Raw genomic sequence first — 17,252 nt, 5'->3', positions numbered from 1 at the left:
CTGCACTGAGCTGTGGGTCGTCTCATCCCAGCTGGAGATGAGCGTGGGAGCTTAAATCAAACTTCTCAGAGGCTGCTATGAGACAAACAAATTTGAGTTAATCTTATACAAGCATTGATTTCTGTAGACTGTAATAAGAAATCTCTTTTGTACCTCTATACAATTGTGTGCTTCGATATCATTCAGCGTGCTTATATTGACTGCACACACAGACTGATTATTTCTAATAACAGGCAAGTCCCAACAAAATAACTGACAGTTGAATGTGCTTAATCGAGGAAGGTTTACAGTATGTAGATGTAAAGTATATGAAGCTCATGAGCTTGGGTGTCCACAATCGAACATTGACTTACAACGCCTAATAATCAGGTTTGACTTATGTGATTCACACACACACACAGTTTCAGACCTGTTCACAAGTTCAAGAACTAAATGCTGCTAAACTGCTCTTAACTAGGGCAAGCTGGGTGATCCAGGCTGTGTCTCCCTCCTGGTCCCTGATCCCATCATCCATAGTGATAAAAACAGCCCTGCTATGACCTGGGGTGATACTTGTTTACAGTAAAGCAGCAGACAAATGGTTCATGCTGTATTCCATTTTCCCTTTCAATTATCTCATCAGAGAATGCATGGTGCTGCAGGGTGTACAATGCCATCCTTTGATTGAACAAAAGCAGAGGATGAAACCCATTTTTATTTTTTTGTTTTGAGTTGAGAATGTGCCCTTCATGAAGCTCGGGCTGCTGTTGCAGGAGAACCACCACAAAGCCAGAGAGGAGGTTAGTGTGAACAGATAACTTCTCAGATAGAGGTAATGGAAATGTCAGGTGGCCCACATCTGTGATGTATCTAATTATACAAGCTAACATTATCTGTGTTGGGTCAGTCTTAATTACTGTACCTTGCCAGACCTTTCTCCAAGTGAGAATGAGACTGCTCAGTAAGAATATGTACTGGTACAGGCAGCAACAGTTAATCGCAAATCCTTATTTCCATAGAGGGTGGTGAGATTGAATTGGCTGCCACTCACAATGAGATGGTTAAAGACTAATGCATGATGAATTACAAGGTGCATTACAGGAAAGAACATAACTTGAGATTACTTTGTTATTCATATTTAAATGTTCCGTTATCCTGGAAGAGCAATTAAGTGGTAAGTAATAAGAACTTTTATTATCCATCCAGCAGTGCAGCATCGCATTCTGCATTTCCCTTTATACTTTATCTCAGTAGTCTGTCCATTACCTGGGAGATAAACATTTCCCTGGAGTTATTGTGTATCGGTAGATCGTATAAACACAACACAAAACAGATCTTCTTGGTAAAAAGCTCACGTCACCAGAATCTCATCCTTTGGAATACTATAGTGGTGGAAATCTGCCAGGATAAGAAGGAAAGCCTCTCATCCCTCTGCCTTTCGCTGCAATGAATGTCACCTCCTCTATAAACCTATTTTCCTGATGCTCCGTCAAAAGAGCAAATTGACGGTTGGACCTTGCTGTCTTATTCTTAAAATATTAAAGCGGAGCTCGTTGTAGGTTGGGGAACTGGTATTCCACTAGGATTCATACCTTACAGGGGGGGGGGGAATGGTCTTGTGACAAGATGGCATGCTGAAGCTCTTAGGGTTCACAGCACGCCCCTGACTTTGCCTTTATAAATGACCTGGTAACGGAACAATAAATGCTCAAACGAATCCAAGAAAGTGGTATCGGAAATGTTTCAATTTATCAAGCTGCGCTGTTCACTGGCGACTTTCGACCGAATGCTCCTGTGGTTTTCGTGGTTACGACAGATGTTAAAAACAGCAAGAGAATACATAACAGTGCAGGTGAATTGCTCTTTATGTAGTTTTTCATTATAATCTTAAACGGCGGTTGTTGTTGAAAACAGGTAGAGAGCAAGATGCTCTTCCTGCGAATGTTTATCTCTTAAAAGGTTTCTATATATTTTGCCTGTAAAACCTGCTCCATATTATTTAAAGGGCATTACATATAATGTTGTGCTTCGGTTATACGGTAATAGGTTTTTCTTAGTGTAAAGAAGATCCTAACAGATGAAACTTAGAATATATAGAAGATATTGTCTTTTATGATATCATCAATTCCACTTAAAATACCTGAATATTGGTTTAAAGAAATTAAAAAAAGCTTTTCGTAATTACATTACAGTCATTTGGCGGACGCTTTTATCCAAAGCGACTTTCAATTCAGATCCTATCACACCGTAGGCACAGCTACGGGAGCAATTTTGGGTTTAAGTGTCTTGCTCAAGGACACATCGACATACGACTAGCGGAGCCAGAGATCGAACCGCCGATCCTCTGATTGAAGGACGGCCCTGCTCTCCACTTAGCCACAGTCGCCCTGTAATGTTTCTTTGGGGGAATAAAATAGCAATAATCGGCCTCAATAAACCTAGAAGCAGAGAAATAAAGGGGTGTTAGGGATATGAACTGGATAAATGCAGATTATTATTTCTAATGGCAAATACGCCATGTTGTGAGCCTTTCACGAGCAGTGCAAGGTCGTCAGCTGGATATGTCAAAATAGAACCAATATCCCTTCCTTCTTTGTGGTGTTGTCCAGAGGTCAATACAAACATTAAGAACCTTATTTTAAGTTGTTAATGTAAAATAGCAAGAATAATACTTTTTTTTTTTTTAAAGTGCAATCAATGGATTAGTGTTTCCTTCATGTCCACTGTGGGAGAACCCATTATTAACTGCTGGAGGAACAATTCTTATCATTACAGAGTGAAAAAAAACTCCTTCTGTTAAGAATTTGGGCCAAATTGTAAAGCAAGAGAGAATAGGATTTAGCTAGATTAAAGCTAATTACAGTTGAATTATCTTCTGCAGTCTGGTAACTGCAATAAAAGGATTTATAGAACTGATAATGATTGAACATGCAGCCTCAGTTCTGCAGAGGCTTTATAGAGAGAATGGCTTTGATAGACCATGGACACATTTAGTTTAATAAAGTGTTGACTGTTTAAGATATAAAGCCAGTACATGGTTTAGAAACCTTAAACCTTATAAGTAGAACGGAGGAGTCTGGTCAGGAGAGATTGGCAACGATATGCTAAGCAAGTGTATTATGTTTGTATGTCTGTAACCTATAGCGTTCTTGTCCTTGTGTATTTGTTTGTACTTAGTCTTGTTCTTTCTCTTTTTTATTGTTTTTGTTTTGTAATCAAAATGTAAATAAACTTACATTAGGGTGAACATGGAGTACTAACACTTAAAGTGCCTATAATTGATATTTGAAAAGAAACAGTATACATTTGTATCTAACTCGTGGCAAGAAAGTGAATATGAAGCGTATTTCCAACACACATGGTACCTCCTGTAATATCAAAGTAATTTAGAATACCGTATTACTCTGATACCTGTCTGATAACCAGCGTGACAATAATCTTAAATGAATTGTATTACAGGGACCATCCCCACATATAACAATCTATTGATTTGTTTTGCTAATTTATACAACCCTCTGAAGCCAAAGGCAGCTATGATGGAGGATACAAAGATAAAGGCACCCTCTGAGACCAACCTTACTGGTGTAAGCTGCATTTGAGGCATGCTGATGAGTTCAGAGTCTCAGGGGAGTTCGCTGACAAAAGCCTGTTCTTGTTGTAATGTAATAAGCATGTGTTTCCCTACTGAGGAAAGGTCAGTGGCTAAGCATGAAGGTTAGAGTAATTATCATTTGTCAAAGCGCATCACCATTTTGGAGCACAAAGTGACATCTTAGACCAGCTCTCATTAACAGATGCCTCCACTGAGAGGAAGGAGTCTCATAACCGAAGGCTAGCGAAGACCACGTTGGTATTATCATAAGATAGGTGTCTGTGGTGCTTGTGGAAGGGTGCGACAGCGGTGACATGAATACATAGCAGTGGCTCTGTTTGATATTTATAAAGGTGGTCTGCAGGTCGAAATGATGGATGGGACAAACCAATACTTATAAATGAAAAATGAGTACCTACTTTGCTAGAAGCTCGGACATTAAGCCCATGTGTAAATGTCAGCACAAAATAGGAGAGGAAAATCTGGTCAAGTCCTGCATCTGTAAACGAGAGGACTCGCAGCTAAAGACATACTTTGGGTTCCAAACAGTATTGATGTCTTCCTTCATTTTACTTCAAAGTAAAAATACACAGATTTCTTTCTTAGCGTTGGAGAGAAAGACAACGGTGAATAAGAACGATGATACATTAGATGTATGGGGCATATGAAATGTAAATGGAATGAAGTTGAATGTAATCATGGGTTACTGTTGGTGGTGGGATTTTTTTCAGTTATTTTGGTTTGTTTTGGAGCATTATGTAGACGGATGCTTCATGGACTAGCTGCCTCATTGCTGGGTTGTGAATGGCTCTCTGTTTTTCTTTGTGAGGGTGATGTCTTGGCTGGTGCTGCATATTCAAAGATTGATCTGATGTATATCTGGTCAACTTTGAGGATGATTTCAGGTGAGACACCATGTCTGTTTTAGTTACTAAATGCTCGTCATCGGTGCCACCGGGTCGGATTCCGGCAAAATCAGACATAATCGTGCAGGTTCACCAGAAACTCCATCAGCTCAGACTGCAGCAGAGCCTCTGGCAAAGACCAGCCCACCGCGGACAGACACAGATGCGGCTCCGCTGCCGCCTTGGACCTGCAGTCAGAGCTCCAGCGGGAGGGGGAGAGCTCTGAGCCCACCCAAGCTGCATCCAGTGTTAAATAACCCGGAAACACCCTCACGTGTTGCTCTAACGAATAACTGCAGCAAGAGCACAGACAGGTGAATCCCACAGCACACAACATGACTCCACAGGGGTCATCACAAGTTGAACTATTGAATATAGATCCCCTAGAACCGATTCTTACTCAGCGTCCGCGGCGTATCATTGCTTTAGTCACAGTGTGACAGGTTTAGGTTATTTAAGAAATATAATATTTAGTAATAAAGGGTATTGTGTGTTTTAAAGCAAGGTGTTTTAGTATCATGTTTAATTGACAATGCGTTGATGTGTGTGCATGGGAAGGAAGGGGATGCACAGTTATGATATATTCCAGTTAGGTAAGATTCTGAGGTCAAACGTGTGCTTGGGTGAGCATCGATCCAATTTTTTTATTCCACTACATCTCAGACGTAGATATTGTACTTGTGTATTTGCACGCACAGGGCCGCTACACAACCACACGTGTGGATCTCATTTGTGCATGCGGATATTGACATTGATTTGCTCTCATACATCAGTTCCTCGTGGATTCGTTGGTGGTAAAGAAGCCTTCGTTGATGTTGTTTATGACCACTGGTATGAGTGAGGGGCTTTTGGATGAATCTGTGCTTTCTTGTTCCTTCCGTGCTCACTTATTTGGGTTCACTGTATTTTTCCTTGTTGTGGTTGACGGCAGTATGGGGGGCTGCCACAGGTTTGCCATGCGTCAGTGTCGCGCTCATGAGCTCATAAGTGTTTTGTAGTTGGAACGATGTTCTTATTGAGTTCAGTGATGTTTGTTTTTGTCCAGTAATGTTGGGGGGGTTACTGTTGCATTAGTGCTGGTGGTTGAAATGGTGAAGGGGGACGGCAGTGCTGGTGTTTCTTTTATTGCTTTAGCCCCCTGTAGTTTGTGCCCGTTCTTTTGTGGTGCAGTAGCTCCCCCTGATGGTGGGACAAACAGTAAATCCAGTTCGTTGCTGGTTTCTTGGATAACGCTGTCTACTGAGGGTGAACGGTTTTGATGATTTTGGATTTGTTGGCTAACTGCTTGTGGTGGTACAGGCGTGGGTCTTTGGAAGGTTGGGTAGGTGGTGGTTTGGGCTGTCTGGTGTTCTGCTCTTTGTAGTTGCTCCTGTCGTGTTTTGTCCTGTGGTGGTCTTTTTGTTTGTAGTTTTCAAGTTTGGTGGGATGGAGCTGTTTTTGTGCTGGGTGTTGACTTTTTCCTTCCATTGAGTCTTTCCTCTTTGGTTTCTCTGTTGCAAATGATGAGATCCAGACGTTCTTCATCTCCTTCTTTGATAAAGGCTTGGTTGCCATTTTGGTTAGTGGCTGATGTACGATTGTTTTTGTGTGAGTGCGATGGGATAAGATTAAATAAAATCTATTTTAAGATTAAATAAAAAAAGTCATAATATTAAAATAACAATGAAATTAAAAATAAATTATTCTTAAACACGTGCTTGTGGGTGTTTGTAATGGTGGGGTTCGTGGGGAGTGTGAGGTAAGTGAGAAACTGAATGTCTGAAAAATGATTTAGGACGTGTGAGAACAGGTAAGTGTATAAAAAATGTGCTTGGTGTTACTTAGTTAGTGAATGTGTCTTAGTGCTAATTCACAGTCGAGAATAACAGCTTACTACAAGGTATTCTATCTTCCTAAACCCAATAACTTCTTATTAGTAAAGCTTATATTATTTTACTGTCTTGTCACAAAATGCTCATGGAAGACATGTTAGCAAACCAGTTTGTGTTACATTTTCCAATTTGTTTGTAGGTTTTACTACTATAGCCTACATCAGACCAACAAGTTCAATTTAACTACAGACCACCAGCAAAACCAAGCATGTGCTGATGTTGACAATGTTGTCTTCTGGTACACTCCACACACTGACCCAATGTAGTGTTGATTCAGTATGTGAATGCTTAACTCTAAAATATGGGATTTGTCATACAAACCATATCACAGAGCATCATTTGACACACTTGAATGTTTCTCATTTATTGTTATTTCAATTGTTGTAAGCATTGCACCTCCCTGGCCCCAGCAGAGAGTCACTAAGTATGTTTTCATCTCTAAAAGATCAACTTAAAATCTAGCACTTGAATAATCAAGTGAAGACTGGATTGCTGCCATGAGAATGCTTCAGCAGCAGGCCGAGTAAGGATTGCTAAAGTTGGGGGCATTAGGGTGAGAACGGGGGAAGGTGGAAACCATTCCCTCCAGGGTAAATACGGTGTGACTGAGAATTAGTGCTGCTATCTTATTGAAACAAGGAACAAAATCAAGAACAAATCAAATACTGAGCAGGATAAAAAAAAAACGTGATTTTATTACTGATGTAGCTGAGGAGGACACACACTATTCATTTGCCCACAAATTGATCATTAAGTGCGAGCGGAGGGTTTTCTTTTCCGTTACGAGCTCACACTTCTCAAGTCAAAATAAAACGATCCACTGGACAATAGCTGCAGTCTGCCGCTTATCCATGAGGCTTCATCGGCTCTACTGACAGATGGAAAGGTCCTTGACATTTAAACCTAATCACACCTTGATATCACATGAGGTTGTTGAGATCACATGGCAGACATGAGAGTCTTAAGAGTTGCAGGAATGAAGGTGCAAATTGATGTGAAACAGAGAGTACACAACAGGCCACACGTTTGGCCATCCCAGGCTGTATTGGAGAAATGGAAAGGAACTGATGCTATAGCAGATTTGTAAGCAACGTACAGCAGCCGGATAAGCGGAGGAAAATGGATGGATGGATGGATGAAGCAACAGCATCCACAATGGCTGAAAACTGGAGGCTAAGCAGAAATGCCTTTAGATGCAGCTCATATGCTACTGTAAGACACTGGCTCCAAAGCAAACTTACACTTTATTAAACTAAAGACAAAAAAGCACTAAATTCTCTCATGAAATACAAGTCAAATCTTTTCCTGGGCTCCATCCAGGCTTCCACTTTGTTGCTCAATTTAGATTCCAGTAATAGAAGAGATTGGAACAAGCTCAATTCAAACTCCAGCCTTCGAAATGTCTCTATGCAGGCATAAAGGTAACATCACAAATATTACTCCCATATGTTCCTAGGGTCTACAATCTCAACAGCACTGACCTGACCCAGCAGCTCGGGCAGCCCCAGCACTTGTCCCGTGAACACTCCCAAGCAGATGAGGATGGCGTTGAACTGGCCAATGGAACCTCGGATATGTCGTGGCGTAATTTCTCCCAGGTACATGGGGAGGGCGCTGAGAGCTATACCTGTCGAAACAACAACATATTAAAATGCTTTGAAAAGGACAAAAGACAGACCCAGGTTTAATGTGATACATAAACACTAAAATAATAGAGGGAAGGCACCGCTCTCACTTTATGTGACACCACTCCCCTCCCCGCCAAGTGAAAAAATAAAACGACTTGAAAATGTTTGCATTGCTTCTGAATCTGTATTGTCTTTCGACAGAAATGCACAAACACCGACAAAACCAACAAACTAAAACCCAAACTGACAGTATTTAACATCCAGCAACATTTGAGAAATGCTGAATTGACTTGAATTGTGTGGCAATGTCAGCTTTGGTAGAACATTTAATCCTTAGACTAGGGCTGGGCAATATATCTATATCTTAACATTGTAATATGGCTCAAGTGTTGTCTTTTCCTGGTTTTAAAGGCTACATTACAGTAGATGTAAATTTCTGAACTTATATTATATGCCTCTACCCACTTGGTCATTATATCCAAATTAGTGATGATTATTTATAAAAAATATCAATATTTTGTAAAAACACCAATGGTCAAGCCGACAATATTGTTGTAAAATCTATATTGAGGTATTTAGTCCAAAATATTGATATTTGATTTTCTCTGTGTTGACCAGCCCTATCTGACGGCATTTTGCACACATCAATTTCCATAACTCAGAAATTGTGATAATGCACTGCAGTGAAAAAGTATATTTATGTGTTTGAGGATGTAGGTACTGGAGCACTTGTTTGGTGTGTCAGGAGTCAAGTGCTTATCAGACTGGCAAAATAAGTGTATCTCACTTACACATGGTCATTTTCTCCAGCAGCAGTCAAGCTGCTTTTTTGGTAACCACAATTTGATCTCCCGGAAAAATATTTCTGCAGGTCACGTAATCCACAATCACAAGGATGAATGAGCACTGATGTTAAGCTCTTCCTCTATGATTGGAGGTATTCGCTCAGAAGGGAAAGTTAGACCTGCAATCAAAGTCTTACTGATCGCTAACTGATCAGTGCTCTCAGGTCTGTCAAGTAAAACACCCTATATCTGCAAATATTTCCTTGGGGTGAGGTTAAACCACAAGCCTATATTCATCTTTGTGATTTGCATCTTTCTCATTTCCTTTCCACATAAACAAAGTTACGTTTTCTAGATGTGACCTTAACTGTTATAAGCTTGAAGTGAATTCAGTTGAATGGTAAATTACCAACTACATATCTACATTTTAGGAACTTTGATGTGTTGCATTCTCAGGAGGCCAACCGTTTAAGTTTCTTTGTGCAACTTTGATAATAAAACATCCAGTATACTGCCATGGTCTGTCCTTGACTTACATTATTACATGTTTGCCATTAATAAGTAGTATGTAGTAGTTTGCAGCACATTGACTTTTGTTCACTGCCTAGTGAGTGGTGAGTATAAATGAAACACTTACCAGAGTCAACCCCCATTATGAGCCGACCAATGAAGAGCATCTCAAAAGATTTGGCCCTTTCCCCCAGGGTCAGCAGCAGAGCAGCTATTAGAGCGAAGCTGTTATTGAACAGCAAGGTTCCCTTTCTAATTTCAAGAAGAGAATATGGTTGTAAAAAAAAAGAAACAATATAGGTACAAGGTAAAATGATCCTACGCAAATGTAATTTCTGTACAAAGATTATTTATTCACTTCAGTTCAATTTGTCAAAATGAGTACAATCATCTAAATAGCCGAACCAACAGCTAGCTAATCTAAATAATAAATACTGTAATAATAAACTGTATTTATGTAGCACTGCAGATACAACAACAAATAAAACAACATAGGGAACATAAAACACCAGGGGAAAATGAAATTAAGTTAAAAATGTGAAACGATAAGAGTGGAATGAAAACATTCTCATAAATTATTTCATTATAAAAAAAGTTTTAAGAGGGGACTGGTCAACAACATGTTTTGGAGCAAAATCTAGCAGAGGTTAAAATAGCCTTTATAAAAAAAATGAGAATGGCAGTCATGGCGTCAAAAGAAAACTGTAACCTTGTGAAAAAGGAGAACAGACAACTGTACTTGAACCAATCATAGCACTGACGGCCCGGCTGGGTGAGCGGTTCACGCTGCTTTTTCCTGTCACAAGAAACTAAAAAGTGTGAAGATGCTCACAAGGAGTGTCTTGACATGGAGGCGCCGGCCTGGCTGTTGTTTTGAATGCCGTAAACAAGCTATTCTTGACAAACATAACTTTTCATCTTATTCAGGATACCCAAAGCTAGCTGGCAAATTCGCTAATCTCGTTTCAGGATTCAGGTCCCAGGCTGATACAATTGTCGGCGAAACACTTCTGTGTTACTTGAACAAGACTTGATTAGAAGAGCAACTCGGTCGACTCACCTTCCCAGCACGTTGATAATCATGGAAACGGACAGCGTTCCGAGAAGGCCTCCGATAGCAAATATAGACACCATGACGGACCAGAGGAGGGTGGCCGTCTCTGCTGCAAGAGGCTCCCCGTATCGCTCAATCCATGTCTTGTTGTAGAAAGCTTTAATGTACTGCAATACAAGAGAGACATGGGAGAAAGACATCTTTTAAATTGATGGCTCATTTGAAGGGTAGATTATTACACAGTGACAGTTCACATTATATAAAGGCAAAACTAAACTATAACTAAAAGGTGGATCCACTATGACAACTCATAATCTAATGTTCAGCTATATAGTCCTGTTTTACAATTTTGTACATGGGAGAGCAAACTGAGCGACTCCATGAAATGATTATTTAAGCAATCTACAACGAGTCAATAAATACGTTGTCTCAAAGCACTGAAGCTTCCACTGAAGCGTCCTTTTACAAGGTGGAACCTTTCAGCTCAAAGCATACAAAACAAAATGACCTTCCACTTTTCTTTAATCTTGCGCTTTACATTTGAGACTCATGTTATTTGATGTCAGGGTCATGAAAATAAAATCTCATTCATCATCCTACCACCGAACAAGATTCAAACGGTATCCTTATAAACTTGAAAGGCTGATGCACAGTGGAGAGCGTGTCTGGTTTGTGCTCCAGACAGAGCTGAGTGCAGAGGAGGCCCTGGTAACAGCCACGTCCATTGTCTGCTATGGCTCTCAGGGGTGGTATGTCCTTGCAAGTGCCAGGCAGACTTACTTTTGATGTGACGTTGACACGACTTCTGATCATCCTTTCTTTTATTGGTGTAAAAAGGGGCTACATTGGTTTCAACAGGGTTTTTTACGGGAACCCTTCTTATTTTTCCTGCAGTTCAAGCAGCCAAATCAAATGAAAAAAGATAAATATTTACTAAGGATCAGACTTTGTCACTCCCTGCAAACATACAAGCTCAGTCAGTTAAGAGTTCAGCCAAAAGCCTCTACATATGTTTTACTTTAATAACTGAATTAATTGTATGTTGTATGTTGGTATTTTCAATTTTCCATAAGTTTGGAACCGTGTCTTGTTTATTAATTGCATTTTCAACACAAGGACCAGTACAAAGGGAGGACAGGCTGTGTCATAAGAGCACAGTTTTTACTGGTGCAAATGTTTTTGAAGGCTACTTAGTGTCAAGTGTCAGTTTAAGTCGAATTTTGGATTAAATCAGTTTGAATATGAGGATGCATTGCTTCTTGAATTTATCTTTCCTTTGATCCTTCTCTACTGCTGTAACAACAACGATACTTTGTTTGGCACATGTGAAAAGGCAAATTAGAAACCTGGTTAAAGCAAAGAAATGTGGCGCGGTACATCAGGTTCCTTTAATCCCCTACCCCAGCTATGAGATTTCGCACATAAACAATGTTCAAAAGAAAGTAACTGCATAAAGCCACCTGGCATTCCCAATGACTTGGAGTTAAGTTTAAAATAAGAAATACTGAATATTGGTTTGCTTTGAATGTGAGAAAATACGTTTCAACTCTAAAAAGAGTAGATGTTTGCCATCTGATCACATATTTAATGTCTAAGCTCTTAGAATCTTATTAGGATTTAATGGCCATGCATTTTTTAACACTCCTTTTAACATTCCTTTTCAAATTGCAGCTTCACAACATTCTCAGATTGGCTCGCTGTTGGAGGAAAAGTGCATGGGGAAAACTGAATGTTGGTTTGTATGCTATTTGTGGAATTGATTCAGATATTAGTGGATTTTTATTAAACAGGTTGATTAAACTTTTTGGAAAATGGAATATGGATAGTTACATGCTTAGTGTTCCTGTATGTAATGCTATATCATTGCATTACATGTTGGCCTTCTGGTGAACCTGTACTCGAGTCAAGTCAATTTTATTTATATAGCCCAATATCACAAATCTGCCTCTGCCCTTAGACCCTCACCCCCCAACAACGAAACGCAATCGAGATAGATGAGAGTATAGCCTGCAGTAGGTTATTTACAGTTAAGACTAAAAGATATGCACATCTCTTTTGAAAGCCCAGAATAGAGTTAGATATTCATGCATTGTAAGCAGGTTGTCACTGAGACATTTATAAGGGGGCTATCTGGGAGGCCATACATGTACAGTGAAGCACGTGGGTTCTGCTGCACCTGGTACTACTGAACAGAAATTGGTGTATTTTGCAGAAACAAGACATCATCATTGGCCCCTTTCAGAAATAATAAAAGGTTAGAGCCAAAAGAGAAGGGACACTCTAGTGAGAGCACTTGGGACTTGTTTTGTCAGTGATGCATCGGTTCTCTGTGATTCTGACCAGGGGCAGGATTTTAATAGTGGGCATCTCTCGCAAACCTGAATTTTTCTATCATTCACCTTCAGCTGGTGATGATGGTGTGCAACACAGCCTTGCTGGCCTGATCCTGGAGCTCACACAATTAGACTCATAGGTCACAGCCTCCTGGTTTCCTCTCTCATCCTCCTATTGCTTACTGAATTCACCAATCACGGCTAGCCTTGTGATGTGTGGTTCGCTCAACTCGTAAATACAGCATCTAATTAAAAGAAGAACCCCGCTGCTCTGTGATCGAATTACACTCTCGGGGTTTCAGTGAAGGAAAGAAATTTCTTTTTTTTTACCTTCACGCCACTTAATCGAAGCAGCAACTTTCAAACAAGTTGTAAGCTTTTCACATAATTATCTCTCTTGACAATACTGCGTACTGTACACAACAAGTACAGTATAGTAGGATGAACCCACTATTTAAAGGTGCAGAGGCTTTAGAGACCTTCCTAATTTCATTTTCATTCGGGTGTGTTAAATTATAGATTTAAAAAATGTGAGCTGTCCAAGAGGAGTGGACTAGTACACATGGGTGATTCTCTGAGACAGCTGCGTTTTGGGTCACAACTTCTGAAACAAATGATTGTATTTCTGATCACTACATCGGATAGTGGAATAGTTAAACCTATATAGGCATTTATTTAGTCCTCATGTGACCAGGTTTTAATGTTGTGGGGTTGAAGGTTTTGAAAATTCTCTGTAGTTTTATCTGTCATCCATCAACGAGCGACCCCTTTCACCTTGTTTTCACAGTCATTTTAAAAATAGCAATTATTTATTCAATTATATTGCAGTCCATTTACCGAAAATGAGGCTCTACCTTTCAGTGAAATCTTAATCTGTTTTCTACATTTCGTGCAACATTTCCTACTTGCATTGGTAACTGCAGAGCTGTAATGTTTAAAATTATGTTTTTATAATGTTTTAATACTAATTAAATGACCTGTGGGACTTCTAATTACTACTAAAAAACAACAAGACCCGACTAAAACAAAGGATGACCTCCAAAAATGCTGTTTGCCATACTAATTTAGCTAAATACACATAATTGTCTTCCAGCCCGGTGTCGTTCTTCCTTTATCTGACAGGAGACCCTGTACTAACAGTGGTCTATGCAGTAAACAAATATTCTCTTTAATTACATTGCTTCTTCTCCATCCTGAGACTTAAGATAGGATCACTAGAAATGTTGTAATGAATCAAACCCTCAATGCAAATATTATCTTTTTGAAGTGATTATGATGCAACTTTTGAGTTTAAAAGATCAAATTGTTTAAAGCACTGAGCTATATCGTAGAATATGAACTGGCTATCGCTGATTTATCGTTCGGCCATTTAATCTAAACTGAATAGACCTTCTGGCTACATATTTTTGTATGATTTTAGTTTCAGAATAGTTGGTATTCTAGTAGTCTGGTATAGTTGGTAAACTGGTTTCTGTTGAATGTGTCTTTAAAGACTGTGAGAAACTGAAACTGTGCATGTCTGGCTCTGAAGCACTGTTGAAATGAATGTTTATTGATTTTCTAGCAGTGTTAACAAATGGAGAAAAATCAATGGTGCTTCTCTGCCAGCAGAACTGCCAAGGTTTGACTCACCAAAGCCGGAGCGTTGACCACAGAGAGGTTGTAGCCGTAAATGAAAGATGACCCCAGGGCACCGAAGAAGGCTGCGCTCAACAGACAGGCTGTGACTGGCTGCTAAAGAGAGAGCACACATAAGACACAGGTTCATACCAAGCAAACAAACACGAACATATGGCAGTCACATTGTTGTTGATTGATGTCAAGGTCCGACCAAAACCGAGGGAATTCAATGAAGGACATTTCCTACAGGCCCTACTGTACTAAATGTACAGTATGCTGTAGTTGTTATCAAAAATGAATGACAGTTACCGAGACATAGGTCTATTATTGGATTGTAAGGATGATGTGAATATGTAGTGATGGTACAAAAATGAATAGCAAGTCTGAAAGTGTAAAGTCATAATAAGTTAATTAAAGTCCATAATACAAAAGAGTCGGACAGAACAAAAACCATGATGGAGATTTTGATACACAGACACAAGAAGAAAAGCTACAATGTCAAGAAGTCAAAGCATGTAAACCCTTCCGGAGGATGACCTTGCTGAAATGTTTATAGAACTGAACCAAATAGTAATGAGATATCCTGTGTGCAAAGTTTACATTTAGGCCAGAAGAAGGTGCGGCGTGTGTATGAATAGGTTCATACTCTGGGGAGCATGAAAGTGTTGCAAATTTCTTGGCAATCTTTCCATAATATTTTAATGTGTCCTGTATACAGGTTGAAAATGTGGCCTGATATGACAAATTAAAAGGTTAAGAGGGGCCAGAAACATAGAGGAATCATCCTCTATGGACAATGAATATTCATAATTTATATAATTTATCTGATAAAGGCTCACCTTTCAAGTAATGTCTGATGTCATCTCTTTGAATTCAAAGTTAAGGTTTATTGATGAGCATAAGTTGTTATGAGCTAAAATGTAGTGAAGCAAAGCAAAACAAGGTACAGTTCATTCAAAGTTTCTCCCTGTACACTTATTCACATTTGTGATGCTGCAGATGTCAGCGATAAGTCATTAAATTCCATGTGTTAAAGAACTGAATTAGACACTTAAGGCTATGAGCAGGCTCTGTACAGGGTTTGGAATATGTGTATAGCCTATAAAACCTTATTTAATCCGGTAAATTAATTCCTGAAAGATCAAAGTAAAAGGAACCATCTGAGTAAAAGTATTGCATGTGACAGAGCAAAAGCAAGAGCTAAATGGGAAGATGGAAAAACATGGCTGCTGTAAGTTATTTTAGCAGTGTGTACTTATTTTAAACAGTGAGTGAACGTGGAAGCAACCCACCCAATAGTTAGCGCCTAGAGAGATATACTACATACTACGGAAGAGGTATGCAAAATCAGTGTCGTTTCTGCCCATATATCTTTATTCCATTAAAGCTCACTGATAAAGAATATGCCTGTAATATGCACTGATATGAGTCCTCCACTTAAAAAGGCATATACAACAGCATCTCTTTCACCACACTGCTTTTGCATTATAATTTATTCTCTAGAGTTGTCTTGAAGTGCGATCTTACAGAATTCGAAAACAGCACGGTAGTGTGCATCAGGAGGTTAGACAAAACAAACAATGCTGATGTGGAAATGTGAACACACCAATTGCTAAACCGAAAACACAGATTTGTAGATGGAGCTCCCGGTTAAGTCATCTGTACAACTTCAGAGGCGGCACATAATAGACAATCAGTCAGGCTGACCTTAAATTAGACTCTGTACAATTCCTTTTTATTGCTACAATACTCATCAACTTTATCCTCACAGTAATATATAATCAAAGCCAGCCATACACTCAAAAATGTGTGATGTTATATACTTGCTATTATCTATAATCTTTATAATTTTACATATTGCGGCCCTCAAAGTTTATCAATCCATGCACATGCACTGCTTAACCATTGCGTTCATCCATGTCCTCAGTTTAGCAATTGTTTTGCAATCCCTGCACATACTTCCACTTAATGTTTTTTCTTCTACCATGTGACCTTTGAGGGGTTTTAGGAGAGGAAGTCACTTCCTTAACATGGAAACTACAGAGAAAGGACTCTTCTCTTCTTTGGATATGGCACTCAGTTCATCTATGATAAGATTAGATGAATTGCCAGTGGTCAGGTTGCTGTGCAACTATAAATGGGTTATTACGGCTTGAACCACTTATGCATATTCTCACAAATTTAAGGCTCCTTAAAATAAATATAAATTAAAACACAGTAAAATGGCTTTAGCCGACCCTTCAGTCAGCCGTAGTTCAAAAGGAGTATATGGTTCTGTGCTCCCCAACTGGCAGGAAAACTGATTCTTCCAGACCACGGCGAGACCTCCACCGCAGCTTTTCAAACGCGGAGTCCCAATAAAAGAAGAATCCACAGGGCATAGTTAATTTAAGTGGATGCATTCCATATTCCGTAAAGGTTTCAGTCAGAAATAAGAAAACCAAATTATGACTTGTGAACAAGTCATTTCAAATGTAAGCCTTGTTCGCTACAGGGATTATTCAGACACATTTTAATGGGGGAAGACACTGTGTCCTCATCAGAACAGGAAGCTTTAGGCGTACGTGCGATTGTTCATGGGTGGAAGTTAAGGTGGAGACTAGGGAGAGAGTAGTAGGAGACCCACCAAGCCACCAGGGGAAGCTAGTGTTGCTCGTAGGGACATAAATACCATGGTTTTCGTTTTAAACCAAAAACGGAAAAACTGAAATGCACAGCCGTATTTCCGTTTTTGTTGTCTGAATTCAAAAACGAAAAAACGAGAGAATCAAAGTCAAATAACGGTCCTAATTTGTTTTTTGCAAATCCCTTTTTTGTTTTTGCAACAAAATAAATTGCATCTAACTACTGTTGCTAACACACTCCCATCGGCCCAGGATTATTTATTTATATTCATTCATGTATTTTCTTCTGTTACCCTGGTATGTGCTTGCATCATAGACTATAAAAGAGTTTCTTGCATACGGTTATTCTAT

The 17,252-nt window shown here is 39.4% G+C and overlaps 1 protein-coding gene across 3 annotated transcripts in view; it reads right to left on the bottom strand.

The window, feature by feature from the left end:
* slc2a9l2 (solute carrier family 2 member 9, like 2) overlaps positions 1–17,252 on the bottom strand; it is a 76,189-nt gene that overhangs the window by 54,732 nt on the left and 4,205 nt on the right. For 2 of the 3 annotated variants that reach the window (XM_079156839.1, XM_079156840.1), the window contains exons 3-6: positions 14,290–14,391; positions 10,331–10,491; positions 9,398–9,522; positions 7,829–7,974 (exon numbers count right to left, since the gene is read on the bottom strand). In XM_079156839.1, coding sequence (XP_079012965.1) covers positions 7,829–7,974; positions 9,398–9,522; positions 10,331–10,491; positions 14,290–14,391 — 534 coding nt within the window. The remainder of the gene's footprint in view (positions 1–7,828; positions 7,975–9,397; positions 9,523–10,330; positions 10,492–14,289; positions 14,392–17,252) is intronic. The other variant, XM_079156841.1, reaches the window with a different exon arrangement.

The sequence above is a fragment of the Pholis gunnellus genome (assembly GCF_910591455.1).
Source record: "Pholis gunnellus genome assembly, chromosome: 3".
NCBI classification, from domain to species: Eukaryota; Metazoa; Chordata; class Actinopteri; order Perciformes; family Pholidae; genus Pholis; species Pholis gunnellus.
The sequence above is the reverse complement of the archived record's forward strand: the minus strand, read 5'-3'. Positions and strand labels throughout refer to the sequence as shown.